This window comes from Vulpes lagopus, chromosome 11 (genome assembly GCF_018345385.1).
Source record: "Vulpes lagopus strain Blue_001 chromosome 11, ASM1834538v1, whole genome shotgun sequence".
Taxonomy (NCBI): Eukaryota; Metazoa; Chordata; class Mammalia; order Carnivora; family Canidae; genus Vulpes; species Vulpes lagopus.
In genome coordinates this window covers 101,112,190-101,132,011 of record NC_054834.1, presented here as the reverse complement: position 1 = coordinate 101,132,011, position 19,822 = coordinate 101,112,190, and the positions used below count along the sequence as shown (strand labels likewise).

Genomic DNA, 19,822 nt, shown 5'->3' with positions numbered 1-19,822 from the left:
ATTTAGCAAATTACCTTATAAAGATCAGGGTATTTTTAAAATAATTGAATCTGCCCATATTCTACTAAGTTTGAGTTTCTAAATGTAGAGAAAATAGTTTGAAATATTTAAAAGCCAATAATTTATTTCATCAGCAAATCGTTCTTCAACAAGATACTTTGATTATTGCTAATTTTTCTTCTGAGATAAAATATGTATTGATTTTAAGAAGAAAACAATATCTAAGGCATTTATGGCATGATATTGTAGTGTATTTTCCTCTCTCTTTTTAAAACTTTTTATTGGGTAAATTTGACATCAACATTGTGTAAATTAAAGGGGTACATCATATTACTTTGATATATTTATATATTATGGTGGTGTTTGTAATACTTATCATATTACATACTTATAGTACAACATTATTGTCTGTGTTCAATAAACTGTGCATTACATCTCTGTGGCTATTTTAGTATGTGTTACAAGTTTGTACCCTTAAACACCATCAATCTTATCCCCTTCCTGCTTCCCTGGTAACTACTATTTTACACATACTCTCTCTCCCTTTTTTTTTTTAATTTTTGGTATATGTTTGACTTTTTTAGATTCCACATATAAGTGATATAATACAGTACTTGTCTGGTTTATCAAATGAAGCTTATTTTTCTACCTTCATTGGTCATCATTGTTCAGCTGGGTATCTTTGAAATTTTAAAAATTTGCCTTCTAGGTACTTAGTATTCTTTAATAAAATTATGAATGCAAGTGGCTTATTGCTCAGAGTGGTTTCAGTTTCTAAATTAAAAAAAAAGATAAAAGAATAAGGAAATGTGATTTAATGTAAAAAAATTTTATTTTTTTTTAAATTTTTATTTATTTATTTTATTTATGATAGTCACAGAGAGAGAGAGAGGCAGAGACATAGGCAGAGGGAGAAGCAGGCTCCATGCACCGGGAGCCTGACGTGGGATTCGATCCCGGGTCTCCAGGATCGCGCCCTGGGCCAAAGGCAGGCGCTAAGCCGCTGCGCCACCCAGGGATCCCCTAATGTAAAAAAATTTTAAATAGAGAATTGAATGTATTATATTAGCTTGAACAAATACCAAATATTTATAGCAGGTATCTGACCAAAATGTGTAGAACCATGAGGACAGATTACACTGGAAGACAGAACATAGCTTCATAATATGAAAGCAGATAAAACTTCATAGAAGATGTGACTTTCAAATAGTTCTTAATGGAAAATAGAAGTTTGAGAGCCAGGAAAGGGGAGAAAGGCATTGAGGAGAAAGCCCAGAAGAGAGAAGGGATCTGTATGCTTTGAGAATTTTCGGCAGGGAGTAGCAGACGATAAGGAAAAGGAAAAGAAGAGATGGAAAATAGCAGTGATGAAGGGTCTTCCTCTTCCATTAGTTTCTCAGGGCTGTTGTAACAAATTACCACAAACCTGGTGGCTTAAGAAAACAGAAACTTATTCTCTGATAGTTCCAGAGACCAGAACTCCAAATTCCAGGTGTTGGGAAAGTTAATTTTTTTCTGGATGCTCTGAATTCATACCATGTCTCTTTCCCAGCTTGTGGTGGATGGCCAGCAATCCTTGGTATTCTTTGGCTTGTAGGTTCATCACTCCAACCTCTATATACTTCTGTCTTCACATGACCTTCTCCTCTATGTGTCTCAGTCTTCTCCTCTGTGTCTTAGAAGGAAAAGTGTCATGGGATTTAGGACCTACTCTGAGTTTAGGATGATCTTATCTTGAGATCCTTAGTTAAATCTGCAAAGACTCTCCAAATAAGATCACATTCACAGTTTCTGGGAGGACGTATCTTTTGAAGGGTTACCATTCAACCCACTGCACATCTTTGACAAGGACTTAATCCTATAAATAAAAATTTATAGGCTAGTCTGTGCCATTTATTACACTTGTTATGTGGAAGACAACACTGTTTGGTAGAGAATGGATAAATGAAGACTTGAATTAAGTTGAGTAAGTTTGGAGAAAAGCTAGATTCAAAAAGAGATTTCTGAGCTAAGATAATCCTCACATTGAGTGTTTAAGATGGAGAAGAATGAGAATGATCTTGAAAATGATAAATTTGAGGTGTCTGTGAGACATATAGGAGCAAATGCTTTGTAGCAGTTGGAGATGTGGGTTGGGGATTTAGGAGGGAGTTTGTGTGATTAACTGTTAAATCATTGGCTCCCAATAAACCACATCTGTGAATATTCACATTTTTGTCACTCCTCTGACTGCATTTGGCTATGATTGGCTTTGGCCAATGGGACATTAACAAATATGATGCAAGCTTGATAAGCCTTTGTACAGAAGGGCAGCATGGCAGCAGTACCTTTTATATGATGGAGAAAGTAACTTTCACCTTTATGCTAATCTAATTTACCCTTTGTGGCATATATTCATCTACCCAGTTACTTTGTAAATTTATTATTGTCTTGTCAGTTACTGTGGGTTACAAAGTTGTACTAGATTAAGGTGAAATCAGTACTAGGATAGAGAATAACAATTTAAAACATAGACACATGTTAAGATTCTACACAAATAAAATGGGGGAAGAAAGTTCTTACAAAATTTAAAACCAAGTAAGACACCTGTGATGGTTAATTTTGTGTCATCTTGAGTAGGCAACAGGGTACCCAGATTAAACATTGTTTTGTGGTGTCTGTGAGGGTATTTCTAGATGAGATTAGCATTTGAATGAAAGACTCAGTAGAATGCCCTCTCCTGTGGGATTGGACACCAACCATTCATTCCACTGACATCCTAAATAGGACAAAAGGTGGAAAAAGGGAAGTCAGCCCTTACCAGTTGAGCTGGAACACCCCATCTCATCTTCTTCTGCCCTTGGACTGGGATTTATATTATCACTCCCCTTGTTCTCAGGTCTTTGGACTTGCACTGAATTATACCACTAGCTTTCCCAGATTTCCAATTTATAGACAGCATAGCATGGGACTTAGCCTCTATAATCATGTAAGTAAGTCCCTCATAAGAAATCTCTATATGTATGTATGGATGGATGGGTGGATATGGACATAATACTTTTTGGTTTTATTGGTTCTGTTTCTCTGGAAAACCTCAGATATATAGCTCCTCAGGTTTTGGATTTGGCATAGACCATGACCAACTTCTGATACTAAATTCCTATAAAGATAAAATATAAATATCTCCATAGAACTTACAGTTTAGAGACTTTTAATCTTTTTGGAATTGGAATAACCCTTTTTGTTTGTTTGTTTGATCCCATGGACCTCTATTTCCTAAAATAATAATATGCCAATTTTAATTTTTTTGAAGTGAATGTTTCATTTTGAAAATTGCATCAACATATCTGATAATGCCTATTGTTGATATAGTGAAAATCTGTTTTTGGAGATGGAATGATTAGGAAACAGAAATTCATTGGGCTTCAAGATAATGGTTTTAAGTTGTGGGATGTTCAGAAGGATGGGATGAAACCAGAAGCAGATCAGCGGTTGTGCTAAGCAGATGACTTTGGAGGAGTTATGTGTCTGCTCTAGATCTCAGTTTCCATGTGTGCAAAATGAGAGTGGATTATTAAATGATCTCTAAAGTTCCATCTCATTCTAAAATGTAATGGATCCCCTTTGGAATGACAAAAGTTATCTTGCATGTAAGCCAGTGCCTTGACAGAAAGAATGATCAATCAGTAAGGAATCAAAAAGGAAACCCTTGATCTTAAAAACTACAAGCAAGAAGGCCCCTATAACCTTCTCTATTCTTCAGTGAGAGGCTACTTGGGCAATATTTCTGGCTTGGTGGAAGGGAGAAGGGGTAGATAGAGAGGGAGTCTGTAGAGCTTCTTCCTTGAGCTGATTGATTTATCATCACAATATCATACCTTTTCAGGGTTAGTGCCCTACAATAGGGTCTGTTGGCTGCAAATGTAGAATCTGTTACAGACAGTTTTGGTGGAATTTACAGAATTACACAGAGAGGAGGGCATAATTGCAGAAAATTGTTTGAGCTTATAGCATCCATTATTTCATAAGGGGATGTCTTCAAGGTTCCATATTGGGCCAGATATTTTCCATTTGTCCCTCCATAGCTTATATAGATCCCTCTTTGTCCCTGCTACTCTCTACCTAGGAAGGGTAACCTATATGGATTCTTTCAACAAGCTCCAGCACACTTTCTAGCTTCTAGTTGGGTCTAGTCATGATAGGAGGGAGAGAGAATGAGTTCAAGCTATTTATTCCTAATACCTCTCCTTTGAGGTCAATTTGAGCTGTTGATATCCTTTGACAGGCTGTCACTGCTCCTCTGAAAGCAGTTATTACTATATAAGCCTCTTTTCTTTTGGGTCCTGGTGACCTTCCCATCATGTCTAGCAGTGGTGACTTCTCTGTTGCTGCCAGTCCCAAGTGTCTTCACTATCCCAGTAGTTTGCTTATATTACACCTTTGTAATCAGTCTCCTTGTAAATTAACACTCTTGAATTACTTTGAGTGTGCTCTGTTTTCTCTTGGGACCATGACTAATGCATATCATTCTAAAAATTGAAAATGAAGAGGAAATGACAATTGGGGCCACATCAACACACATCTTACTGTGCAGCCTTCCATCACAGCCCTTTGGACTATCTTATGAGTATTCCCTGTCACCTTCTCACTTTCTTCTTCAACCATTGACTCCTTCAGTGACCTCAAAAACCGAGTAGGGAATAAGGCTACAGCAAATTCAAAACCAAGCCAGAAATGCTTAATTCATTTTCCCACCCTTCCTAGTATTTTCTACTCCAACTGCTCTTGGTGCTGTAGACTGTGCAATCCTCAATCAAAGGCAGAGGTTTTATCTTAGTCTTCTTTTGCTCCCAGAGCCTGGAACGTGATAAATGCTAAACAACTGCTTTTATAATGAATATATGGAAGATAGGATTAAGGAAATGACTATTTATTAAACCTGTTTCCAAGCAGACTAGGGCTGGTCTACTTCTCTCCCTTCTTTGAGGATACTCAGTGCTTTTCTTACCTCATGCACAACATTGCTGCTGATTTATGACAAGTCATGGGCTGGTAAATGTTTTTTTTTTTATAACAGCTTTATTGAGATATAATCCACATACCATACATTTCACCTATTTAAAGTGTACAATTCAATGGATTTTAGTATATCCACAGAATTGTGTAACCAGCACAATTAATTTTAGAATATTATTTATCTCAAAAAGAGACTCTATACCTCTTAGTAGTCATCTGCCACTTCTCTATGTTCCCTCCCCTCATCTCCTGGCAACCACTAATATATTTTCTGTGTCTTTGGATTTGTCTGTTGTGGACATTTCATATAAATGAAGTCACAAAAAACATGGTCCTTCGTGAGTGGCTTCTTTGACTTAATGTTTTCAAGGTTCATTCAAGTTGTAGCATATGTCATTATATGTATAATTCCTTTTAATTATGGCCAAATAATATTCCACTTTATGGATATACCACATTTTATTTATCCATTCATCAGTTGATGGACAATTGAATTGTTTTCACTGAATATTGGTGAATGTTTAACAACTAGCAATCTGGAAAAAAAAATCCCAATTTGTAGCATTTGTTGATTTCCATCATGTAAATACTTCCATCCTGACTGACTGCAAGCTACAAAATAATCACTGAACACGGAGTTGGAAAGAGATGCTAAATAGGCTCTTGTAAGACCCTGCAAGCCAGGTCCAGCATACCACTTTGACCATCTTTACTGATGTTCCATTCAAGTTACCGGAGATGTGATTACATGCAATGAGGTTTCCATACACTATTACTTTGCAATGATAACAATAAATATAGAAGTAATACAGCAGCTGACATTTATTGAGCACTTTCTTTGTATCAGGCACTGTGCTAATCATTTTTAAAATTTTAATTCTTTTTTTTAAAGATTTATTTATTTATTTATTTATTTATTCATGAGAGAGACAGAGAGAAAGAGGCAGAGACACAGGCAGAGGGAGAAACAGGCTCCATGCAGGGAGCCCGACGTGGGACTCTATCCCAGGACTCCAGGATCACTCCCTGGGCTGAAGGCGGGCACTAAACCACTGAGCCACCCAGGGATCTCCTAAAACTTTAATTATTGATCACCACTATTTCCTTAGCAGCCTACATCTCCAAACTATCAATATTCTGTGCTTGATGCACTGTCTCCTAGGTCGTCTTCCTCATGTTTCTTAAAAACTCCAAATATATTACGTTTCACATCTCTGGCATTTGCTTCCTCTACCTCGTGCATTATTTTTTGTAGATATCAACGTAACTCATTCCCTCATTTCCATCAATTCTCTGCTCAGGTGTCTCCTCTGAAAGGCCTTTCACTACCTCATCCCTTTATTTAATCCTTTGCCAAGTTTTGTTTTTCTTCACGGCACTTATCACCAATGTTCTCTTATTCTGTATATTTATTTTCTTATTTGTGTATTGGTTGTCTCCCCACCATAATGTAAGCTCCATGAAAGCAGAGTCTCTGTTTTGTTCACAGTTGCATTTTCAGTGCGACAGCCATGTTCTTAATTATGCTAACTAAGCTGGGAAATTTGGAATTTTTGAATTGGAGGCTTTCTTCCTCCTATCTGCAACTCTGGTGCTGTTAGAGGAGTGTTTAGAGAACATTCTGCTCCCTCCCTGCATCTCTGTTACTAGCCTAAATCCTGGCATCTATAGGACTCAGCTGACAATCCAGTGATATAGCTATAAGACAATCCAGTGATATAGCTAAGAGTGTGCCTCACTCTGGAGCCAAATGGATCTGCACCCCAGCTCTAGCACCCACTGACCGTGCACCATGGGTATGATACTCAACTTCTCAGTGTTTCTCTATCTTTCAAATGGGAAAAGACTCCCTAACTTATAAGTCTGTTGTGAGGATAAACTAATATCTTAATTTAAAGTGATCAATGCTGGGGTGCTTGGTTAAGGTGTCCAACTCTTGAATTCAGCTCAAGTCATGATCTCAGGATCTTGAGATCCAGCCCCGAGTCTGTCTCCAGCACAGAATCTGTTTGAGATTCTCTCCAGCTCTTCTTGCCCCTCCCCCTGTCGCAAATAAATAAATAAAATCTTTAAAAAAAAAACATAAAATGATCAGTGCTGGGGTGCCTGGCTGGCTCAGTAGGTAGAGGATGCTGATCTCAGGGTTTTGAATTCAATCCCATGTTGGGTGTGGAGGCTACTTAAAAAAAAAAAAAAAGATCAGTACATAGCAAGTACTTGATACACCTGTGTGCTCAGCTCTGAGGCCATCTGGCAGTAATCTTCATTTACTGTGCAAGTCAGCTGTGTGGCCTGCCATGTGGAAGCACTGTAAAATTCACTGCTTGCTTCCTCTCTAGCTCTTTTCTATTACCACCACTGCTGGCATTCTGTAAGAGCATGTCTAGATTGTCCTGCTGTCCCAAGGTACTGGATAGTTCCCAGTCTGCTTTTGCTTCTCACAAAAGGAGACCCTTGAGCATCAAGAAAGGGTTATCAGTCTGCTGTTCTTTCCTGGAAAATCACCTACATTTAACCACTAGGTTTGGAAAAGGCTCAAGGGAAACTTGATGTTCTCCTCAGTCTAACTAGCTGAAACAAGCCAGATCTGGAACATCCCTAAGTCTGGAGAAAGAAAAGCTTCCCACAGAGGAAAAATCCTTACCCATAAGACCTAGGATGTTGGTAGGAGGGGAAGCATTGGTGGCCTTGCCAGACATAGTGGAGAAAGAAGGAAGAGATGGGAAGTCATTCATGAAAAGAAGAGAAACCACCCAATTTACAGGAGTGGCTTGGAAGGAAGCCCCCCGAGGCCCTTAAATCCACCCTGCTATTTGCTCCTGCTAGGCAAGGTCACCCTAATCCAAGGAACCGTGTTTTAACCCCTCCACCCCCTCCAGGTACCACCTTTCCCCACTCCCCCAGGCCCATGCATTTGGTTAAAGTCATAAACTAGATGGGAAAATTCATTTGCTAATTTCGGGGAAATCCAGTTCCATTAATATTTACTGAACGCCCACAGGAGCTGGGCAGTCTTCTTCGCCGGCAGTCCCAGGAATCCTAGGAACCGACAATCCACAGTCACATCCCAGAACATAATCCTCCCTGTCTCTGAGCATCCTCATTTCCTCGGAGTCGACTTCGAGGTCTGATCCCCCGCAAGGCACCAACACTTCCTCGGACTTGGGCTCCCCTGGGGCCTCCTGGAAACGCTGGAGGATTAAGGGGCGGGGAATTGGGAGGGCTGGGGAGGTAAGGGAGGGAGGAGGGGGAAGGTGCGTTTCACCCCTTTAATCGTGTTCAATCGGGAGTCGGCCGCGTTCCCAGGCGCCGATCGCGCGGCCCGGAGACTCTTCCAGGGACCGCCTGGCCCCCCGGGCGGCGGACTCGGGCTGGCCCGGCGCCCGCGCCTCCCGCCGCCGCGCCCTCCTCCCGCGGGCTCCGAGCCTGTCGGGGCGTGTCCCGCCCCACCTCCCGGAGTCTCGGCGGTCCCCTCGCCGGGCGGCGGCGGCGGCGGCGGCGGGAAGAGCGCGGGCTCGGGGCGCCGCCGCAGCTCAGTGGGCGCACCTGCGCGGAGCGGGAGGGGAGCGGGAGCGGGAGCGGGAGCGGCAGGACGCGGGCGCGGCCCCGGCCACCCCCTCCCGGCCTCGCAGCGAGTCTCCCGGCCCGCAGAGCCGCGCCGAGCTGGGAGAGCTGCGGGGAGGGCATGTGCAGGGCCAGCTAGAGGGCTGGGGCAGGGGCAGGGCGCAGCTGGTCCGAGAGTAGGGTGGCCCTGAAAGCTGTCTGGGACCATGACAGCCCCCCACCTGGACTTTGGGGAGGTGGAAACTTTCCTGGACAGACACCCAGAGTTGTTCGAAGACTACCTGATGCGGAAGGGGAAGCAGGAGACGGTGGAGAAGTGGCTGCAGAGGCACAGTGGGCGTCAGGGGGCTGTAGGCCCAAGGCCCGCGGTGGCCGGTACCGGTACCGGTACCGGTACCCGCAGCGGGGCGCACGGCGGTGGCACTGGACCAACCGGCTCTGCCAACAGCCAGCCTGCTCCGGGTGGCGGGGACGGTGGCGGGGTCCCCCTGAGCCCCAGCTGGGCCAGTGGCAGCCGGGCCGATGGGAGCCTGCAGCGGAGAGCTTCTCAGAAGGAGCTAAGGAAGAGTTTTGCTCGCTCCAAGGCTATCCACGTGAACAGGACCTACGATGAGCAGGTGACCTCCCGGGCCCAGGAGCCCCTGAGCAGTGTGCGGCGGAGGGCGCTTCTCCGGAAGGCCAGCTCCCTGCCCCCCACCACGGCCCACATTCTCAGTGCCCTGCTGGAATCGAGGGTGAATCTGCCTCAGTACCCCCCTACGGCCATGGACTACAAGTGCCACCTCAAAAAGCACAATGAGCGTCAGTTCTTCCTGGAACTGGTCAAAGATATCTCCAATGACCTTGACCTTACCAGCCTGAGCTACAAGATCCTCATCTTTGTCTGCCTCATGGTGGATGCTGACCGCTGCTCTCTCTTCCTGGTGGAAGGGGCAGCTGCTGGCAAGAAGAGCTTGGTCTCCAAATTCTTTGATGTGCACGCAGGAACCCCACTGCTGCCCTGCAGCAGCACAGAGAACTCAAACGAGGTGCAGGTCCCCTGGGGCAAAGGCATCATTGGCTATGTCGGGGAGCATGGAGAAACGGTCAACATTCCTGATGCCTACCAGGTAGGACTTTGCATTGCCCCCCTTCCAGAGCCCTGCTGGCCTGTAACCTAAGCCTTCTGTTCCCCTTTGGCATCCAGGAACACATTAATTTGGATTCTTTACAATACTAATCTTGCTACTTAAATTCTTTCCAAGTTTAGACCAGTGAGAGTGTTATACACCATCTTTGATATAATGGTCTTTTCCTAACACACAGTGGCTTGTGAACAGTTCATATATCACAAAGACTACATTTTGCACTCAATAATATCACATTTCTCTGTCAAGATTCCTTGTCTTTAAGAATATCAGTGTATGGTTTCAGAATGCATTTGTGAGGTGCTCAAAAAAAGAAAAAAAAAAAAAGCTCCAGAATACTAGTGTCAGTCTGAAGAAAATGGGATGTTGGTGTCTCTGATGTATTTTGGGACTGTAATAAATTTCATTCTCATTCAAAGTTGGACAGGAAACAAAGTACCAAACTACTTTCACATCTCTTTAGTTTAAAATTGCATACATTTCAAGGTAGGGAAGAAGAAGAACAGAGAAAAATCAGAGGAGCAAAGGGCCTCTGACCCATTTGTGCCTTTCTAATTGTTTCTGTTATTGAATTTAGAAAGGTTGGACAAGTAGAGGGATTATTTATCTTAAGGTTTGAGTGTAGCATTATCTTCAGTCAGCTTTTGACAGGACTGAGCAAGTAGGTTTTTTTGTGAAACAAACAAATAAAAATTGATAATTTTTTTTAGCAAATCCAAAGGCAATCAGCAGGGTAAACATGCTAGTTTCAAGTGGACAAGGAAACCCAACTTGCTGTTTTCTGGTATTTTTCTAAGCCTTTCATTTTCACGGCGATTTGAACTTGCTATTAGATGCCAGATCCGAAAGCCAGTCAGTTCTAATTTCTTCAGTATCTATTCACTGAACATGATGAAACTGGATGTGTTTTCTATGAGACTTCTTTAGGGTTCATAAGAATTGAAAGTACTTATCCTTGATAATGAAAGTTTCATGGTCATTTGATGAGCACTTCTTCCAGTATCTAATAGAACTACCTGTTTCTCTGAGTTTGGTTGCTGTTGATCAGAATAGCAAAAGTGGTGGGAAGGACACTGAGGGTAAAATTTTCTGTATTTCAGCTGTAAGTTGACAATTTACGTAGAAAATTTAGTTTCAGATTTTTGTAAGGTGCCTGTCAGTATAACAATTTCATAGGGATGCCTGTCAAAATACCATTTCATTAAACTTTTGTTATTGATTATTATTGAGGTGCATTATTCATTATATTCTCCTTGAGGACTGATAGTTTTAGGTCAAGCAACCAATGAATGAATTTTCATAAGTGTCTTTTTCTCTACGATCTTGGAAAGCCATAGGAAGAAATGGAAACATTTAAAAAATTGGTATGTTGGGGATCCCTGGGTGGCGCAGCGGTTTAGAGCCTGCCTTTGGCCCAGGGCACGATCCTGGAGACCCGGGATCGAATCCCACATCGGGCTCCCGGTGCATGGAGCCTGCTTCTCCCTCTGCCTGTGTCTCTGCCTCTCTCTCTCTCTCTCTGTGACTATCATTAAAAAAAAAAAAATTGTAGGAGCTCTTTATAAAATAAATAAATAAATAAATAAATAAATAAATAAAATAAAAATTGGTATGTTGAAGATTCTTTCAAAAGTTGAACAATCACAAAGTCTTTTCCATTACTTCCATATTCTTATTGTGTACTTGGGAAATAAATAAATAAATAAATAAATAAATAAATAAATAAATAAATAAATTCCCTTCCTAGTTGGATGGCACTTGTTAAAGCCCAGAATTGCAATCTATTCTCTTCATTGCCTTCACTTTTCTTGTTCTTCCCCAGTTGATATTCTCTCATTTCTACAGCCTTTATTTCTTGCTCTCCTCTTTTGACTCCCAGCTTGTATTGTCCACATAACCATCTTTTCTCCCAGAGTAGAATTCCCAGCTTTCTCAGCAGTTGACTTGTCTTCCTGCTGCCTGGAACTGTGGCTAGAGGTGTTATCAGAGTTACAGATTTTCGGGTTTGCAGCAGCTGGTATTTCTTCTGGGCCGTACTAGTACTCTGAAGACAGAGTGTAAAGCAAAGTTGCCTTTGATATTTGGAAGCTGACAATTTGAAAGGAGAGTCCCCAGGGTGGCGTTAAGGGCTTTAAGAAGACGAGGTTTTTGGGAGGACTGGCATGAGGCACGTGCGGGACGGTGTAGTATAGGCTGAGAGTTTGAGATCTGTTTGGGTCATGTCTTGTCTTCATTTCGACCTGGTCAGAAAGTTTCTCTTTTCTTTCATCACTGGCTTCTACTATATATTTTTATGTTTTTAACTATATTTCTATGTTTCTGCATTTTTTTGATGCTACTCTTCTTCAAAAAAAAACTGTTTTTTTTTTCTTTATTATGATACACCATAATACGCAGTCATCATTAGTGTGACCTTGGGAGAATTTCTTAATCTGTGAGTCTCAATTTCCTCATCTGCAATATGGGAATAATAACATCTACATGGCAAAGATAAGATAATTGTTTGGAAAATAAAATGAAGATTGCATTACAGCCCCTAAAACAGTACCTGCCACATTGCAGCTGCTCAGGAAATGGTAACAATTTGTGATGATATGATGATGATTAGTCTGCTAGAATTGTTTTATCCTTACCTCATTTTCAATTGCTTTTCTCCTTATCTGGGACTGAGGGGTGGACTCAGCACATTTTGACCAACCTGCTCTTTACCTGAGCCATGTTCCACCCTTAAATTATGTTAGAATTGTCTTTACATTCAAGGAAGACAGAAATATCTACCCTTCTACCCTTTACTTCAGATTCCTCTAAATGTGATTGGTAACACTTGACCCTATCTTATCCAATCAAAAGTCTTATGCTTTTAGGAACTTATTCAATAGAAACTTTTTACAGAGTTATACTAATGTTGCATTCTTCCTAAATTCTAGCATTTTCCCCCATGCTTTCCGTTTTCTGACTCTTATAGGTTTCTCTTAATGAAAACTGACAACCTTTCAAATATATGTTCTTTTATCAGTGTCGTTGTAATTCTGATCATATATAAACATTCTGAAGTTTCTTTGTAAAAATATAACCATCCTCTCTGATCCTTCATTGCCTACTATGTTTTTAAGGTGTTTCTTGCTCAGATTCAACTGTCATTTTTTTTTTTCTTCTTCAGGAAATGAAATTTTGATCATACAGAGTTTCAAATTTTAATCACTTGAAAATTAGGCTGATGGTCCTCTTGGGTTCAGGATATGGGTGAGAGAAAGGCCTTAAAGATACTTATGAAACTATGATAATAACCATGACATTCTGGAGTCAGGGGTAGACTATTTAATGAAATACTAAAGTTGAATAAAAGTCTTGATAGCAAAAAAAAAAACCTTAGTTTATTTCATCATTTTTCATACTTTCCTCAATTTGTCCAAAAAAACAGACTTAGAATCAGAAGAAAAAAAATTGCAAGTGGAAAAAAATTCATTTTAGGTAGCCAGTATGGATCACAGTGACTGCAATTTACCTTTTTTCCTTGACAGTTATAAGTTATTAAACAGCCCACTTTAATATAGTAATGAAAAAAATTGCCCTCAAGAGGTTGAAAGTAAGAGCACTCAAGTAACAGGTGTTCTCTTTGAGATTATTCTAAGCATTCAGAATATAGCACTTTAAACATTAATAAAAAGTGTGAGATGACATTTTTGTTAGTGTTGATAATGATGATACAGGTGTTAGATGGGCTTTGGGTCTGAAAAGCAGCCAGGATGTTTTGTTAGGTGAACTGGGAGGAGGAAAGGAGATGACACAGAAGGATTACAGGTGTGCCAGGCTTTCAGAAAACCTGATCTGTTTACACTACAGATTCATTTATTCATTAGTTCAACAAGCATACACTGAGCGCCCATTATACCTAAGGTCTGGGTAGGGGGACTGTGGGTATATACAAAGCTGAGAGGATGTGCTTTTTGCCCTCCAAACACTTATATTGGAGGGGCATATACTATACGCAAACAAGTACATACCAAGTGCTATACTTAATAAATGTTGCAAACTAAATGATTAGTCTCAGAGAGGAATGGAGTCCTATTATAACTGGCCTCATGATGGAAGACTTCATGGAGGAGGTGCCATTCAAGCTGAAAAAAGGATTAGATTTCACTGTTGGAGACGATTGCAGGGTTTCAGGGTCATAATCCAGGTGTAGCAAAATGGCTTCAGCAGAGGCACAGTAATGAGCAATCACAAAATGTGTATAGGGCACAGTGAGTGGTTTAATCGGCCAAGGTATTGCCCATGCTATAGAATGAATATGCAAAAGTAAGATGAGGGTAAAAGAAGAAAGAACCTTGAATCCTTGACTAAAGAATTTAGATTTTACTAACAGTCAGTTAGCCAATGACTAACAGTTACAGGGAGCCCTTAAGAACATTTTAGTAGGATCATAATGGTGTTTTGGGTACCCTGGTGCAGTAGCTGAATGGATTGTACAGGGGGAGGCTCAAAGCCGTGGAAATAACTAGTAGTCCATTACGATGGTCTAGTGGAGCCATGATGAAGAACTGAACTAAAGAACAGTGGGAATGGGCAGCAGGGGACTAATGGAAGATGTTCTGCAGGTTTGGATTTGGGCTAGGAGGAAGGGAAGTTCATAATACTCTGGGTGATATGGAGAAGAGTGATGTTGTTATCAATAACAGGAAAATAAGCTGGGTGAATACAGATTCTACATAGAGCCAGCTACATAATTTGTGGAGTGTGGTGCACAATGGTAAAACAGGAGCCTGGTTGGCGGTGAAGTTAATCTCTTCCTAAGACTGTGCCAACCTCAACCCCCAGCAGCCATGTAATCCCCTAGTGATTTCAACCTCCATCCTGAGCAGCTCTGTCCCTGGATTTCGGGTAGGCAGGAAGCCCTCATTGAGTTCCCTGCCTAACTGGTCATAATGCTGCCAGTTCTGGGTAAGGATGATCACAGCCTTGCTCCTCTCTGTGATGGCATGGTCATGCACCTGACCCTCCCCACACTCCTACCCAGATCCCAAGCAGGAGCAGAGGCCAATGGTATATAGGTAGGGGTGTGGGCCTCTTGGGGGTGTGGGCTTCTCACTCAACCGAGGTGACGTGGTTGTAGCCCCCAGTCTTGAGGGAAGAGTGATGAGATTGGAGGCCAAGGGAGGCCCAGGATACCGTGGAGCATGGGTAAATAATCAAGAACTTGTTCTGGGAAGGCACTGGGAGCGAAGACTGAGTGTGAGCCAAGGCTTCAAACTTTGGGGTCATATGCCATTGTTCCATTGGACTTCACTTGGCACAAATTCAAAGATAAAATTAAGAGTTTCACACAGCACAGCATTAAACCTCAAGCAGGAGGCCCCTATGCAACGGCACCAGTCACGTGTCTGTGAAGCTGGACCTGAGTCTGAGTCATTCTGGGTGTTAGGTGGAGAAGTTCAATTTTATTTCAGCTAGTGTCTACTGCTTCCTTTCACATGGCCTCAGCTCCATCCTAATTAAATTATGTGCCATTTTCAATGCCTGGATTGTGCTTTTCTGTTTCTGTGCTTTTCATCTTTTCTGCCAGGACTACTCTTTCTCCATATTTTCTCTGTCAAATCTTGCTTTGCCTTCTCCTAATATAAGAAGAGAGAGATGATTGCTTATCTTTGAAGAGACGGAAAACAAGCAAACACAAATTATACACAAAGTTGTGTTTAAGAATGCATTCTATTATACTAACATTTATTATATGTATTAAGTACAAATATAAATAATATTTTATAATTTGCTTTCATTCAATTTCATTTTAGAATAATCTCCATTGAAATAACTAGATTTAAAGATGTTTGACTTCAGAAAGGATTAATTTCATATACCTAGAAAATTCAGTGAGGACTATGCTTCCTTCCCTAATGAGCCGGTACTGACAAACATGGGTCTCTAGTCCTGTAATTGAGTTGCTGAGATTTGCTTAAAAGGCAGATGTTGATCCCACCTCAACACTAGTTTTAAACGGAGTTACATGCGTTCTTGTTTCAGCCTTGCACATAATGTTTTAAAAATTCCCTAAGCCCACAAACATGTTCACTAGCCCAGAACCAGAATTGGTTTTGTGCTTGAAGCAGGAAACATTTGCTGTTTCAGCCCCTCTTCCTGACAGACACATGATCATGATAAACACAGTGACAAATTGCATTTGCTGCTTTGTACATGAGGATAGATTACAGAGAAGTACAGTTCCTACAGAATCATGGGGAGGTAATTTAAGGTTAACTTAATTTTTTCCCAACCCATAAGCTAAATGTTTACTAATCTGACCAATTTATTTTGGTTCCTAAGGTTTGGGTCACCTGTTTATTTACAACACTGGCCTTAATTTGGAAGTTAGTGTTTCATGTTTAATATAGTGTTGAAAAGTCATATGAAGCTTTCCTCTGAAATAGCTTTGAGTTGTTTTACAGAAAAGTCAACAAGATCTTGACATCCACTACTTACTACTTCAGTTACTTATTTTAAGGGTGGTGTTTTGCAATATAACCACATTCTTTTGGAAAGTGGAATTTGAATCAAAAAAGAAGCCGTTTAGTCATGAAAGGGTGAGTTGGGTTTCTAATATTTTAGGAGAAACGTTGGTTCCTGGCCATTGATAGCCATTCAGGCTAAATTTATTTTTATTTATTTTGGGGATTAAAATAGTAAAGAAAGTTTCCTAGTATTAAAAAAAGTGTATTTTTTATAATTCCAATGGTTTCTTATTAATTGGTTGGTTTCAATGATTGAATAGTGGTTTTTATATATTAATAATAAATTCTGTTTCCTATCATAACATATAGCTTTGGGCTGTTGCAAATTTAGTACAAGAAATCTTTTTTTTAAAAGATTTTATTTATTCATTCATAAGAGACAGAGAGAGAGAGAGAGAGAGAGAGAGAGAGAGAGAGGCAGAGACACAGGCAGAGGGAGAGGCAGGCTCCATGTAGGGAGCCTGACGGGACTTGATCCCAGGTCTCCAAGATCACACCCTGGGCTGAAGACGGCACTAAACCACTGAGCCACCCAGGCTGCTCAAGAAATCTTTTTTATCTAAATGATAAAATGAGGAAGCTTTGAGAGCTTTTTAAGGGTGTCAGTTTTTTAAGAATTAAAATATGATGATAGAAGGGAAACTGAAGCTCCACTGTGGATTAACAATAACTATATTTATGGAGCACTAATTATGAGCCAGGCATTAGCTTATTAGCAAGCATTGTCTCTCTTAATCCTCTCTACAATTCCCATAGGCAGCTATTACCACCATTTTACAGAAGGAGAAACTGAGGCTTGGAAGGGTTGAGTAAGACCTTTGGACTGCAGAGCCTCCATGTCCACCATCCTCAGTGTGTCCTCTACTGACCACTAACTATGGTATGCACACTCACATCTGTCCCTTTGTCTTCTTTTCTCTGCCAGTTTAAATCCTCTCACCTCTCAAAGCCCCACTTCATGAAGTTCTTGCTATTCCCTGCCCCATCCCACCCAAACTGGATAGGATTTCTCCCTCTTTGATCTTCTGTAATGCTTTCTATTTTTATAGTATCATAACTATTTGGATACTAATTCTTGACCATGAATTCCCCAAGATTAGGATCATGACTTCTTCATTTCACATTCTGCAGTACTTCATATATGGATTAATGTAAATCTGTTCAACTAAGTAGTTACATGGATACACCCTTTATGTGGTCATTTCAACCACCTCCAAGCACAAAGTTCAGCCTGTGCAGGCCATATAGATAGCTAAGCCAGGAAATTCATCCCCTGAGCACATCTCTTACTCTTTAAACTTGATTTTGTAGATTTTTTTTTTTAAATAGGGCTTACGAAGCCCAGATAACTGGTCAATTATCTGAATTGCTTGAATCTGCATTAATCAAATCTTCATATAATTGCGGGGTTCCTATCTCCTCACCCCCTTCATTTTTATTTTTATTTTTATTTTTACTTTATTCCATGTGGAAACCATGGAGAAAGTAGACTGCTGCTAGCCAAATACTAAACTAGCAGCAGCCCACTGCCATCTTCTTGGCCAAAGCATAGGATGGAGTATGACTATTCTGGCTAACTGAATTTTCTAGTTTTCTGTGATTACCCCATTCATGCAGTACAACTTCTTAAAGATAAGACATTCCTTCAAGGATAAGGTCTTACGGATGTTAGAACTTTTCTCTGAAAGTCTTTTCAGACATGAGAGGTTATATTTATCAACCTTGTAATTATTTATTTTTCATGAACATTGCACTTTCAAGTTTATCGATTACATTTCTTATGTTTCACATACTCTCAGAAGGTCTCAAAAATTCAACTTCTGAGATGGTTGAATTTGCAAACTACTCATTCCAAGATGTAGTTATTAGATGTCCAGAGAGCATGTCCAATCAAGAGCTATCTCTTTCCCTTGTATTCCCTATAGTTATTATCATTAATAAACTGGGCTGGTTGCTATACCACTTCTCCATCCCTCCTTCCAGCTGAAATGACAAAGTATCCAATAGTAAACAATACAACTACCCTTGTTATATAGAAGTGAACCTCCATCCCTACATCTGAAGAGGTGGGTGCAGCTACCCAATGTCACTCCGTGTTTGAACCCCAGGGTGAGTTGAAACCAGGATGGCAAAGAGAGTCTTCCCTGGCACAGTGATTCATAGGAGTCAGCCTTCTGGCACAGAACAGAATAGTGAATGGTGACAGGAGCATCTGGAGAACCAAAGGGGGGCTATCCAGAGTCATGAGGATATTTAATAGTTTACTCACCACGAATGTAAGTGTGTGCAGAGACCAGGTCAGGTGGAAATATCCATCTTTGAACACTGAATTTCATCAGTGTATAGAAAATAGTGATTGAAATCTGTTGAAAATGAGTTCAGAAATGCCTCATTGGTGTTTGGCTATCTTGTTCTGTCCAAGTAATTTTGTTTATTCCCAATATGCTATTTCCCTGAAGAAACTCCATAGGAGGCAGCCTGGGCCAATCACACCTAACAGGGAAGAGATGACTTTGGTCTAGTTAATGGAACCTTTTCCCTAAACAACCTGATTAATAAGCCTATTTGTTTGAGAATTGAATTCGTCAATTACTAATCTCGTTAAATGGTAAAAGCCATCAGCATGGTATAGAGCATGCTCTAGACTTAGAGATAGGAATCTTGAGGTCAATCCCAGTTCTGCCTTAGAGTTTTCAGCTGTAATAAAGGGATAGTATTTCCAGACATGTCTATCCCACGGTATTTTGTAAGGACGTATTTATTAAATCCAATATTAGATTCTAATGAGATAATGAGAAAGAATATTCAAAAGGATAAAGTAAGCAATGTAAGACCTTATTCATGTTTTTAAATGCACAGTCAAGCAAGCTTTATTCATAGGGCCTGGCCCTGGAAAGGTCCTTGTGCATGAAACGAGAACTTTGATTTTAAATGTGGTAGTACCTGTATTGACCAAATTTTCTTATTTTCCATATTCTTGATGTTATGGTTCTTGGGGCCCTGATCCTGCAAAGACTGACCCTCTCAAGGGTAGCTAATTCCTAGAGATAGTGAATGACTCCCCTGCAATTGCACCTGTGATATACAAACCAACCAACCCAAAGAGTGCACATCCCCAACAATCTGCTTTATCAAACTCACACACCAAGCCAGAATCCCCCTGTTTATGTCACCCCAGGGCCAAGTCTCAGACCACTCTTATAGTCCAGAGCCTCCTGAAATTATTCAAACTGTATGATAATAGACTGACTCAGGGACTCTACCTGCCTCTGCCATTTCTTCCTAAGAGAACCCTAGTAAGGGCTGACTCTGGTCCTTACCCATGTGGCCCTGCATGATGTGCCATGCCTCCTGTGTTTTAAGGATCTGTGAGTATAACCTTCCTCCTTCAAGACAATCATTTCCATGTCTGTGTTTCTTACCATACTGGATTAAAACTAGTCTCAGGCACACTTTAGGATAGTACCATACATATACGATGCCTTATACATAGGTAATGATTACTTTAAACTGTAAAGTAACCAAATGCTTTAAATGAATTTTATACTGTCAGTATTTACTGGCCATAATACATATTGTGCATTTGACAAGTGTAGTTATGTTAATTTTTTTTACAACTGATGAATATGACTA

General features: G+C 40.6%; 1 protein-coding gene across 1 annotated transcript in view; it reads left to right on the top strand.

Annotated features, from left to right (window-relative positions):
* Positions 1-8,765: 8,765 nt before the first annotated feature.
* Positions 8,766-19,822, top strand: part of PDE11A (phosphodiesterase 11A) — a 381,245-nt gene continuing 370,188 nt past the window's right edge. The window contains exon 1 of the mRNA XM_041722472.1: positions 8,766-9,668. Coding sequence (XP_041578406.1) covers positions 8,766-9,668 — 903 coding nt within the window. The remainder of the gene's footprint in view (positions 9,669-19,822) is intronic.